Source organism: Tetrao urogallus, assembly GCF_951394365.1.
Source record: "Tetrao urogallus genome assembly, chromosome: 6".
NCBI lineage: Eukaryota > Metazoa > Chordata > Aves > Galliformes > Phasianidae > Tetrao > Tetrao urogallus.
In genome coordinates, this window is record NC_136819.1 from 26,143,335 (window position 1) to 26,155,957 (window position 12,623).

At 36.0% G+C, this 12,623-nt stretch overlaps 1 protein-coding gene across 1 annotated transcript in view; it reads right to left on the minus strand.

The window, feature by feature from the left end:
* Window positions 1-6,163: 6,163 nt before the first annotated feature.
* Window positions 6,164-12,623, minus strand: part of UBR1 (ubiquitin protein ligase E3 component n-recognin 1) — a gene marked incomplete at its 3' end in the record, with an annotated part of 54,768 nt that continues 48,308 nt past the window's right edge. The window contains exons 41-46 of the mRNA XM_079536714.1: window positions 11,611-11,719; window positions 10,333-10,389; window positions 9,780-9,857; window positions 9,028-9,198; window positions 6,761-6,862; window positions 6,164-6,305 (exon numbers count right to left, since the gene is read on the minus strand). Coding sequence (XP_079392840.1) covers window positions 6,164-6,305; window positions 6,761-6,862; window positions 9,028-9,198; window positions 9,780-9,857; window positions 10,333-10,389; window positions 11,611-11,719 — 659 coding nt within the window. The remainder of the gene's footprint in view (window positions 6,306-6,760; window positions 6,863-9,027; window positions 9,199-9,779; window positions 9,858-10,332; window positions 10,390-11,610; window positions 11,720-12,623) is intronic.

The following is a 12,623-nucleotide window of genomic DNA, read 5'->3' on the forward strand; positions in this document are numbered from 1 at the left end:
ACTCCCTAGCCTCAATGCATATCCCTTAATTTTCGCTGTAAGATGCAGCTGATAGTCATCCCTTATTTATTCTCTTCATGCTGTCCCTGATTTTACTGACCTCTGTTAAAAATTTCTGTCCAACCTTCTCAAGTTGAAGAAGCTGCTATTTAATCTTTCTGCCTATGGAAATTATTGTTCTTCTTTGGCAGTTTTTGTAACTCTTCACTATTCATGATTTTTAAATGAAAAACAACGTAACACCGAGGATGTTATGAATTAAACTGGCTTTCTGTCTTTTTCCTAAGACTTCCTGTCATTGCTTGCTTTTTTGAAAGTCTGAGCATTTGGGTAACATTTTCACAAAGCCATCCATAAAAATATCAAGGCAAAAACCAGTGCGTCATTCCTTCAAACATTTCTGAGAGCCAAAAATATCATTTCTGCTCTACAGCTGTTATGCTGTTTCTAATTCTACCTAATGCCCTTGGGCACAATCCTGACTCCCTTTCTTTTCTATCTTTCCATGTGGTAATGACAAAATTCCATAGAGCTTTATTACTGGACTGAAAAATGCCCAGCTTTTATGTCTCACTGAACTAAGAAAAGTACACCCACCTTTTAGACTGTGAGACAAAACAAACTTCAGTGAACCTGGGAAATACAATCCCAAAGGAAGCAGCTCGTTTGCAGAACACTCAGCACAACAGTTTCCTAAGCCTACTAAGATTAGATGATATAATACTGGAAAAAGAATGAACATTGAAAATTGACATTTTAACATATTAAGGACAAAGGCAGTCATATGCTGCAAATTAAACACTTTTCAACATAATATGATAAAAATGCAATTTTTACCTTTTTTTTTTTTTTTTTTTTTTTTTTTTCAGACCAGCATGCAGAGCATCACATGCTTCAGTAAATAAACAGTCATTTTTCCAGTAAAATTGTAATCCATCTATATTTGGAAAAACAGTTCTAGGTTGCTTAATTAAATGATCACAATTAGGGAAGAAAAACAGAGTGACAAACAGAACTTTGGCTTCATTAGGAAAAATGAATCAAGAGGACTTATAGAAATAATTTAAAAAATAAAATACTTTAAAAATAAAAGCAAGGAATGGTTCAGCTTGATGAAAATGGTTGTAAGACATGGAATAAGAGCACAAACTCATGTTTTTTAAGGGGATTTTTGCTCAATATTATACAAAAAATTTCCTGATGGCAAAACACATTTAACTTCAGAAGCAGATGAAACCTGGCATCACATGCCACGTACAATCTCTCTAGGCCATTTATTTAGCTTACTGAATTACAACAGCTTTGTCCAGTTCTCTAGCAGAGGTCCCTGTTGGTCATGAACGTGCTCTAAAAAAAATAGGTTCAGCAGAAGAGCAAGCTGAAACGACCACCCAGACCGAGTGCCTCTGTAAAAAGGCACAAACTCAAAGCAGTAAGTAGTGCTGTGCCACATCAGCACGAAGAGCAGTGGTATCAATAGCCGGCTACACTTTTCCTATAGTTCACACAGATTATTTTCACGTGAAAAGGACACATTTTTACCATAAAAAAGTAATATTTGGTTTGTCAATCTTTCTTTCAGACAACTGCTGAAAAGATGCAGAAACAGCTGTGTGAAAACTTGTGAAATTAACTTGTGTAATTAACTAAATTAATTACTGCCACCGTATTAAAAAAAAAAACCCTCAGGTAACAGTGCAGACTTTAATTCTCTGTAACATATAAAGATAAAGATGGCATTAGCAAGCCAAGCCTATAATCCGTAGCATCTGCTCAGATACAGAAATAAATACGATTTGTGGGACACTTCTTATCCTATTTGTTATTAACGCCTAATCCAGTCAGAATTAATAACAATACATTTGTGTAAGAAACTCCAGCAACTTCCAGAGCAAGGAATTTATCTCTATATAAGACTACAAAATCTTTTTATGGAGCTCTTCATAAAACTGAAACATTTCAATGTTCGGTTCCTGCTGAAGGCACTGCGATGGCTCCTGCAGGAACTGCAGTTATGATGCTCTTCCTTTAAAGCACTCTATTGCTGTACATTGATCATAAAGAAGAACATAATGAATCATATATGAATACTGCATATTAAGAATCACATTTGTTCTCCCTTAGAAGCTGGAAACCTCCCCAAACTGGTTTAACTGGTGTGTGATCATACAGTTCTCTCCAATACAACAAATAACATTGAAACCTGACAAATCATTTGGAACACGTTTTATCAGTTTCCCACCGTGGTAACAGTTTAGTCTCCACACATGATACTCCTACTCCACAGTTTAGAAAAATCAAAAAGGTATGAAAGCCCACATCACCTAGGTGGCTCTTACGAGGACTGTATCCCATAAATGGATGCTCCTGTTCCAGTCTGCTGCTTTATGCCAAGGCATGTAACAGAGGGGGCTGCCTGAAGTCACACTGTTGTGCATTGTCCACCTGAGAAAACCAAATTGCTCAATTCTGTGCATGTCTGAACTGGGAAAATAAATATTCTTAGATCATTTTTCAGTATCACAATCCTAAAACACATTGGTTTTGCCATTTTTAATTACAGCATAATTCATAGAATAAAAAAGCAGACAAAAGAAACCTGAAGCATTTTTATCGTCTTAGGTAGATTATTTCTCAAGCTGCCACGGTTATGTTTTGCAAAACCTTCAAGCAGAAACTTGAAGCTGCATCAGAAGGGCCTCTCTCCAAGTCCTAGACTGCACTTAAATATCTTTACCTAAAGCTAGTATTACAGTCCAGGTACTGCGAGGAGACATTCTGTGATTCGCAGAAAAATCCCTGCCACAGTTCCCCAGAGATAAACAAAGAGCTTAAAATGGCCAAACCCAAGTGCCAGTCCCTGCTTCGCATGGTGTGCAGGCCCACTCCTTCAAGCATGAAGCCTAGAAATTTCCTAGGTCAGTCTGATTCTTAATTGTGACAGCCTACAATTAAATTGCTTAAACTACAGTCCTGTTTCCTGACAGTGACCTCATAAACAAGCAATACAAAAAGAAGAAAGCTCAGGCTCAACTTTCAGTATTTCACATTTAACTTAATACCTGGTCTCACACCTTAATCATCACTGCAAGAAGCAATACATATACTTTCAGGTCTCTCTCTCAGGCACATTCCTTAAACAGCTCCTCTTTAATCTACACTTTCAACCACTAAACAAAAGCTTCCAGAAACGGAGCTAGCACTAGGACTAATTGGATTTTAGAGACTCGTAGAGAAGTCAGAATTTGTTTTTCATTTGTTTTCTGTATCAGCAAATAAATTCAGCCTCCATCTGCAAAACACAGATAAAAAATACAAGATTGTGCCACAGAAATGAAACAATTTTCATCTTTGAAGAAAACATATCACGGCCATAATCATCCTCCGTATTATTTTCTACATTGTACCAATCAATCAGTTAGAGACCTTTAAGTATTACCTTATATGCTTACGACTTCTTTTAAAAATTGAGATAAACACTGCAGGAGCCTGCATCTTTGAAATATTAGCATAAGTTTCAAGCGGAATATTTATTTAAATAAGAAAAACTGCCACCAGTACTCACTGGTACAATGATGATGCGGATCACAGTTTACCACTGTTTAATAATTCTTCAATTTTTCCATACTTGCAGACCTTCTGTAACACTCTTGCAAAAATCAGAAGTGTGAAAGTGCCTCCAAATAAAAGTGGAATAATCTATGAGAAGTTACTTTATTTCCTTTTTTAAATATACATATACAAGATATTTTATTTCAAAAGCACAAGAACATTATACAAGTTTCAAATTTACATTTTTGCAATTAAAGAAACCAATATGTGCATTATCAAATTTCTTCTGTCAGCCTGGATGGAATGAAAATTGGTGGCATAAGCATCTTGTGATCACTAAATACAGATCATACTCACAGTGAACAAAACTGCATAGTAATTTATGAAATGAAAGATGACCACACCAGTCAGTGAATGATATGGGAGCCCATTTGCTAATGAGTATGTGCAAGCATACGTGGAGACACAACTTTGCCCCTTTTCTTTCTCTCTCATTTTTCCAACTACACTCGTATTTCTAGAGCTTCAAACAAGAGCTCACCTGTTCAAACCAGCTGCCATCTTTACAAATATATTACAGTTTAGACAGAGAACATAACACTGATTTCACCTCACCGTCGATAACAGAATTTATTACTGAAGTGCAAGGTTACTGAAAGTTTCTGATAAATGAAAAGCTAGAACTCTGAGGAAAAAAAAAAAAAAAAAAAGAAGAATACAGTTTTGGTATCAATAAGCCACAATTTCCTAGTCTGAACTCACGTTTTTCTTGGTAAAAAGTGTTTTAATGTCCTTAGATAACTTCAGCGATTGCAAGCTCTCATCACAACTCCTCTTCTAAATTCTTTACACGTTTCAAATACATTTCAGATAACACTAATAGAATTATGCTTGTCTTTGAAGGGTTGTATATTCAGGTTTAAAATCTGCAAGAATCAAGATAAGGACAATAGTCATAACTGCAAGAAAAAAAGGCCTAGAAAACACTCCAAAGTCAGCTGTTTATATCACCAGGGAAGGATTACTGCAAAAGTTCTTGAAGAGAAAAAAAAGAATTGCAAATCATAATATTCAGGTCTACCTGTACTCCATTTGTAGATGAATTATGGCGCTGTTCAGCGTACTCATGTAGTACTCATGTACTCTAAAAGCTTTAAGAAACTAGGAGAACAGCTCTAATTATATCTAAATCATTATCTGAGAATTTATCTGTCAGTAAAAAAATTAAACAAAGGAAATAACAGAAAAACAAATTCTCAGATATTATTTTGAAAACTTTCCCTTGTGAGCCTTATTAAAATGGCATTAAAAAAAATCCAAATAGCAAAAGGAGGAGAAATTAAGAATATTGAAAACTTCCAGCTTTGACGCCAATGTGATTTCCTTGGAAAGCATTTTTACCCATTACATAACTAATTCTCTCAAGTATGTTACAGCTGTAATTCAGAAAACAAAAGACATTTAGAACTGAAGCACAATCCTACAGCATTAAGAGAGAGCTCAATCACGATGTGCCATTAACTACTGAAGGGCAAAGAGACATACTTATCTTCTTTCACTTTTCTGCTCCTAGTACTGAATGTGACCCCCAAAACACGTTTTCATTTATGCAGGCAGGGCTCCAAACAACTGTGACAGAGGATGAAGAGTGGAAAGTTTCCCAAACACAGGCAAATAAATTTATTTCTAATTCCAAGGCTGACTGATTTAGGGCCTTGATTTCAGTCCAGTGACAGCGTTGAAGGTAGTCTACTTTATTGAAGTCTCAGGCTCCTATGTAACTTGCAGAGATATACTACAGCAGTTATTTTCCTGTTTGGCTTTCAAGAAAAAATTCATGTAAAAAACTGAAAGAAGTAAAACTAACCAAAACTTAACCAAACGCTGCAGCCCTAGACCTCTCAGGATATACAGCATTAATAGAGGACAAATTCATTAGATAAAGTGCGGTTCTGGCAGTGCGAAAAGCACAGACTATTTTTTAATGGAACAAACAAGATGGTAATTCCACTTTCTATGCATATTTCTCCTTTAAAGAGTTTATTGATAAAAACTCTTCATTAAATTCCAGGATATAGCAGAACGCAGGCTTTTTTCATACAACTTAATGTTTGCTGTTCCTGTTACTACAGATTACTACAGGCTTGGTACTACTACCAACCCACAGATCTTAACATATTTAAAAGTCACACTAAACCTGGGAAAAGAAAGAAAATAAAGTTATTTTTTATTCAGCAATACCAGTTAAGTATGCTCTCAAGGCAAAGAAGAGACAAATATACGTGCTCTGAAGCACAGGATTGGAAAGCTGTCCTCGTCAAACATGTGAGACGATAGCAACTTTTCAAAAAAAAAAAAAAAAAAAAGTGGAAATATTTCTGGATCTGAATGTTCAGTAACGATTATACAAGGTAGTTTTCCTTTTGAAAAATAAAACAAAGCAAGACAATTGACATGAAATTCTGTTTCAATGTATCAGCACTACATCCAACCTAGAGAATCCATCAATTGCATCTGAACTACAGAACCCACTTTAGAGCATTTACTGCCACTCCCCTTTCTGTTTCCAAAGCACTGCCAAATGTAAAAGATTTCACTAAAATAAAGCGACTCAGAGCAGTTGCCAATTGAACCCAAAGATGATCTGATTGGTTTCTTGACTCCTGGCAATCTCCTCTATGATGCAGTGTTGCTGCCATAGCAGATGCAGCTTCCGGTAACGCTCCCGACATAAGTGCAGAGGATTGCCTCTTCTTCATAGAAGGAGAAAGGAGAATACTCAAATAAGCATATCAGAATATCAACTGAAGTTATTTCATTAATAGTCTAGCATTAAAAGTCTTAGCAATAGCCAATAAATACTGAACAGTTGTATGAACAGCAACTCCAACAATTACACAGGAAATGAAAGAATTCCAAGCATAACGTTCAATGAATGTTGCTTCCAAGGTGACTCTTCAGTAATGGCAGTTGCTGTATGCTTTTCCTTAGAAAATTAAGAAAGTTTAACGGAACCAAAAAAGTGGATTTTCCCACTGCTAATGACTCATTCACGACTGGAAACTGCCATCAGTTAAACAAGTTCACCAAGCTAAGATGCATATTACAGTGCTGTACGCACTAGCAGGAAGGTATTGTCTAATGTGCTTAAGAAACAAAAGCACCAAAACAGAAATGTAGAAAGCAAACAAGTCGAACATTTACTTACTTCAGACCTGGATCCGTTTCTCCATATTCATCCAAGTATGGAGCAGGATATAAGCAGCCCCTGGTTTTACCTTCTATGAGGACAACTTTGCATTCCCTGATTCTTAAGGAAAAATAGTGGTATTTATTTTAAACATATCTATCTTCAACATTATCACCACAAAATTATTTTTCATAACCTACACCTTTTGATAGCTTAAGTATGATCTACATCAATAGCAGATTCAATTAATCAGGATTTATATAGGTTACTTTGCATCAGCTTGTGGTCGAATACGTGCAGCATATTAACTTTCCAATTTATAGACATAAGCATGGAGTTTGTACCACAATCACTTTGTAGCAAACATCCTTTTGCATAGGAGAGCTATTTTAAACAGATTTAACTAATAGTTACATAGCATGAATTATGATAGATTCAACAGCATGGATTGCATTTTGCTTAAAAACAGATACACCAGATCTAAACTACTGTCTCAGTATCAGCAGCAAGGACACTTACGTGTCACCATAAGTCAACTTTAAAGATTGTTTTAAGTATAATCCTTGATAGCATTTAAGAGTTCAAAAACAGGAGGAAATATGAAACTCATTTTGTAACATCAGGTTAGCCATAACGGGATCTTATTCCCATAGATCATTATTGAATTGAGGCACTACCTAGATATCTATACTCTGTTCTACACTGTAGGGTACTGAGATGAGAATTAGTGTAACTACCAGAAGCAGTCTTCAGATAGTACAAGTCCTGCTTGAGGTAAGGAAAACTGTGAGCTATCCTGTATAAACTCCTGAAGTTATTGCAGCTAGGTTCCTTTCCATATTAGAATCTGTTCAGGTAACCAAATGTCATGTGTTCATTTTGAAAACCATGTTGTTCAGATCCACAACTCATCCATCCACCCTCTACGATATAAAACAACTCCAAACAAAATATACCATTAATATGATTTGCCTCTGCTAGCAATTCAAGGTGCTGTGCGCAACTTAGAAGAGGTTACAGCCATAGCTCCATGGTAGATACGCACCTAAGTACATCCTCTTTGGGCTTGTGTGCTTAGCTACTTCATTACTCAAAGAAGTTGTTCTTGTTACAATTACCTTTGTGGCAATCCTAAGTAGCACAGCAATAATGAGTTGCCTACCCAAAAATGTATCAAATGCTATTCAGCTGATTAACCAGCCAGCTTTAACAACATACCCCCCTCCATTTATAGCTGTACGTATGCACAAGTCTGTGTGTTTAAGTAATGGAAGGAGAAAAAAGTTAGTTTATAGTACCTATATCTCTGAGTACACTATGCAGGACAGTACTCTCCGGAGCTAAAAAGGTATTCTGCTTCTACCAACTCACAGGCCTCTGGATTGCTATTCCTACTGAGGCTCTTTAAGTGTGAAGAAAGATTAGTGTGAGTCACAGCTGTATTGCCACTGACACCTTAACAAAGAGAAGCACTGAGTAGTCTAGACAGATATGCTGAAAAAATATCAATCCCAGAACTGAGCCCGTGTTTACAGCGTCATTTTAACTTAGGCAACTTAAAGAACAGACATGGACTACAGTTATGCCTGATATTATCTTTCCACAAGAAATAAAATGTTCTAAATCTAAGTCTCCAGGTTTCCATTTAACCTCATTATTAGAAATGCTACAGTACATGATCCTCTAAATACACAGAAGACCCACACAGCTTCCGCTAGAATCCTATGTTGAAGTAGAAATACAAACATTTTGTGAACTAGGAACAACAACAACAACAACAACAAAATATAAAGATCAGTTCTTTCCTTCACATTTTTAAGTGGTACAGCAAAAACACAGGGAAGTTTTAATCACAGAAGATAATCCCCTAGATGCTAAATCCATGGTAAAGTTCACTTAAAAATCACAGCTTAAAGGTATGGTATATGTAATTCTAACTTATCTAAGTGAAACTGCTCAGTACAGAGTAGTTGTATCACCTTCAAACAGGTTCATATCTATACCCGTTCTGTAAAGCATATGATCTGACTCAGAACCTGAACAATGCAAAACAACTAACAGCAGCAATATGACTTCTTAGTATTCTGTATTAAAGTAATGCTACTAACATTTAACCATCACTTGGTTAAAGTAATGTTTTGGGTTGTCTTTTTTTTTTTTGTCACTGTTGGTTGTTGTTATTGTTTTGCCTGAAAAGAATTAAGTGCTTTGACAACGTTTTGCTTTTTGACCTTCAAATATCTCCCTTAATTCACTAATATGTTAAATTCCATCTAGCTACTTACTTGAGAAACATACAGACTCCAGCTCCACACTGGAGAGCATGAGAAGTGCAGGCTCCCAACTCCTCTCCATTCACAAGTTCCTGACAGCAAGTATTCTGGGAACACAACATAGCCCCACAAAATAAACATAGTACTGGATGTTTTTGTTCATCATCAGAAGACCGTGGGCATCTAGAAAAAGTGTAATTAGATTGTTATTTAAGCACGAAAATTCAGAAGAAAGCTAACTACCAATAATGTTCCTAAAAAGAAAGCCACACTTAAGATATATACTGTTGTCATAACCTTGTATCACACACTTGGTTCCTTTGGTTCTGTTTCTACATTGCTTCAAAGATTTCAGCTGCAAGATACCCCCTTCAAGCAGGAGATTGGACTAGATGATGTGCTGAAGTCACTCTCATCCAAATTATCCTGTGATTCATACTCCCTGGCACAAAACAGAGCCAACCTGACAGGCTTCTTGTGTCCTGTGCAAAAATACTCAGGCTGAACGCCACATCAAACCCACATTACAGTGGTGAAAAATGACCAGCAGATTAAAGTGCAATACTTCCAAACAAAAGTGAATACATTGAGCAAGCTGCTGCACTGCAGCCTTAAAATGAACAACTGCTAGTACTGACTTGTATAACTGCAGAAGTGCTTTTGCTTCCACAAAACCATTTCTGTTTATAGTTCTAACAATAACTACAATAACTGAAAGAGTATCAAAGTGACAAAACACCCAGCAGGACTACTAAGTACATTACCTAAACTGCGATGCTTGGTTCAGAAGGCAGCTATAATCTTCAGGAAGCTCTATTAAACTATTTCTTTTCCGAGGATACCTGTGTAAGTGAAAGAAATATTACAAGAAAAAATATATATACATCACAGCAAAAAGCATAATGGGTAGATATAGATCATTATCTTGCTAAGTTTCTGGTCCCTTATGTAAACTTCTGCAATTCCTGACCAGCTTCTCTAGAAGTCCAGATGGAAGTTTCAGTATTTCCACATTCCAACAAAGTTGATGAAATTAAATTGTATATATAACATATTTGCACAAAGGTATCTCATGTTTCAGTTAGCTTTTGTTCTTCCCTAGACAAAGCACATAAATTGGTTAACAGAATGCTGTGCCTTCTTAACAAAGAATCACCGAGCCAAAGAGAAATGAATTTATGGTAGTACTTCAACAGGAAAAAAAAAAAAAAATACAGGCACTGCTAACTCCTAGCAACCACTTCATTCCTAGAACAGTTTTAAGGCAAAAAAGGACCAAAAAAAACCCCAAAAACCAACAAAACCCAGTCTACTAACCTTACTGCAGTGCTCTTGCCCTTCAAGCAACTGAGTACCACTGGATCAGCACACCACCTATTTGGAAAAAAGATTTGCAGAAGACAGCATTTGATGATAATATACCTTCAGTGTTGCTAAACTCAACTAATAAGAAATAAGCAGATACGTAGGTAAAGTATTGAGCTCATATGATGACTTGTCAACTGTTACTACTGCCTAAAAAAGGCTGTATCTCACTCAAAACTTCTGTTTTTGCTATGAAGACTACAATACATTTCTTAGATCTGCCCTTATCAATTACTTTCTGAAGTTTACAAGCACATGCAAGAGAGTTGGCCTCTCTTACAAGTTCTTTGAGCACACATGTAGAAACTCTGAACACAAACTTATAAATACACTTGTGAGAATGCTACCGATTTGCAATTAATAGTATATACTACAAATGTAACTACAGCAAACTTCCATGTAACAGACTGTTAAATGAGCTATATAAACTGTAGGCTGGAGTCGGCAGCTCAGAATGTCAACTAAATTGAAGAAAGCTAGATAACAAAACAGAGGTAGAAAAAAAAACCTGAAAAAGCTAGTGAGATCCAGAGAACTCTGCCAAGAATCAGCAATAATAATTAACGTAACCATGGACTGAAACAGTCACAGTAAATACACGGAGACATTCTTCAACGCAATAAAGCAGAATTATTCAACTACTCTCATAAATGAGGGCCAGCTGTAGCAAGGAGTTATTTACTTGCATTTTTGAAAGAAGAATTTTTACCAATTGTTTCTTTACTGTCAGATTACAACGTACGCAATATTTATATTACGCAATTCAGCTATCTTCTACCTTCATCAGTCTGTTTTAGAAATCCAGAGAAGATACAGTATAAAGACTCATCTGGCAGGCTATAAAGTTTTCTATGCTCTCATTTCATAACTTATATAATCAACACTTTTGCTACTGACATTAAAAACAGGCCAGTGAACAGCAGATGCTACACCATGCATGCAACGATTCATGATACCTTTTGCCTATAGGAATCAAACTCCTGTATGTCTGCAAGCACTAGTTACTTACACTATAATTGTAATATAAAATTAATATAACTAGTAAAATATGAAAAAATAATTGTTGTGCTCTAAGTTTTTTTAAGATCTTAAAAAAATTCACTATATTTATGCACATCAAGTGAACATTCACAACTCTAGCATGAGCTCAATCTCTGTTAAGAAATTTGATGCAATTCCCACAGGGTCATCACAGCACAAAAACATGTCCTGCCCATATTCAATTAGTACCTCTGAAGGAGTGGATTTACAGTGTCCCAATACTCCTGGAAGAGCAGGAATAAATTGGTGGGTAGAGAAAGGTAACTACAAAGTGCCTTGAACTGCCCTTCATCAGAAACTGCATAAAAAAAAGAAGAAAAGAGTGACAGTTGAAACATCTCAGTGTTGCTGAATAATTCGCTCAAAACTACAATTCTCCCCATTCTTCTTCCATTTAATAATTCAGGTTTTCCAGCCAGAGCACAGCTTCTTGAGATTGTACAACTGACTATAGCTCCATTGATGTAATTTGGGCTATGACAATTAGCTCAAGATCTGCTTTTGGTTTTATAATAATGTAACAACATCAGATTTAAGTCATGTATAAGTCATTATAAAAATGTGGTTTATTGCTTAAACTTAATTTCATTGCATAGTACCTAACACATTGGTGCAGCAGATTTCCTTACCTATCCTATTTCAGCTTTTTACTACTCTTTGAGCATGCAATGATATTTAATTCCTCTATGATCAAGTCAGTGCTAACATGCAACAGTGTCGTGCCAGGCTACTAGCTTGCTAAGTGGTCAAGTATTGGCTCACAGGGCCTGCAGGAAACAGCACTGCTGCGTCACCAGGAGACTCCTTTCTACAGATGATACTGACAGCACTTTTCTACTGATGGCAACAAAAGTACAGTGCAAAGATTTGGACTTGCAATCAAATTAATGATATTCAATCTTAGCTCATAATTTACATAAATAAGTGCAAGACTATGTTTCTGTTGTGTATTGAAGCTTTGGTTCTCCTTTTCAAATAGTTGATAATTCAGCTTTTCCCTGCATTCTAACAAAAAACAAAGCACTTTGGTTTTAGTATCTGCAATGCATTAGAATTCTTTAAGAAATAGGTTTCAAATTTTGTAACATGCTTTATTTCTAATAAGTTCTATTTTGCTAGCATTTGCCAACATCAGCAATTGCACAAGAAAGTTGATGTGCTCTTTGAGCTTTATGGTGTGTTTTCTCATTTTTAATACACTC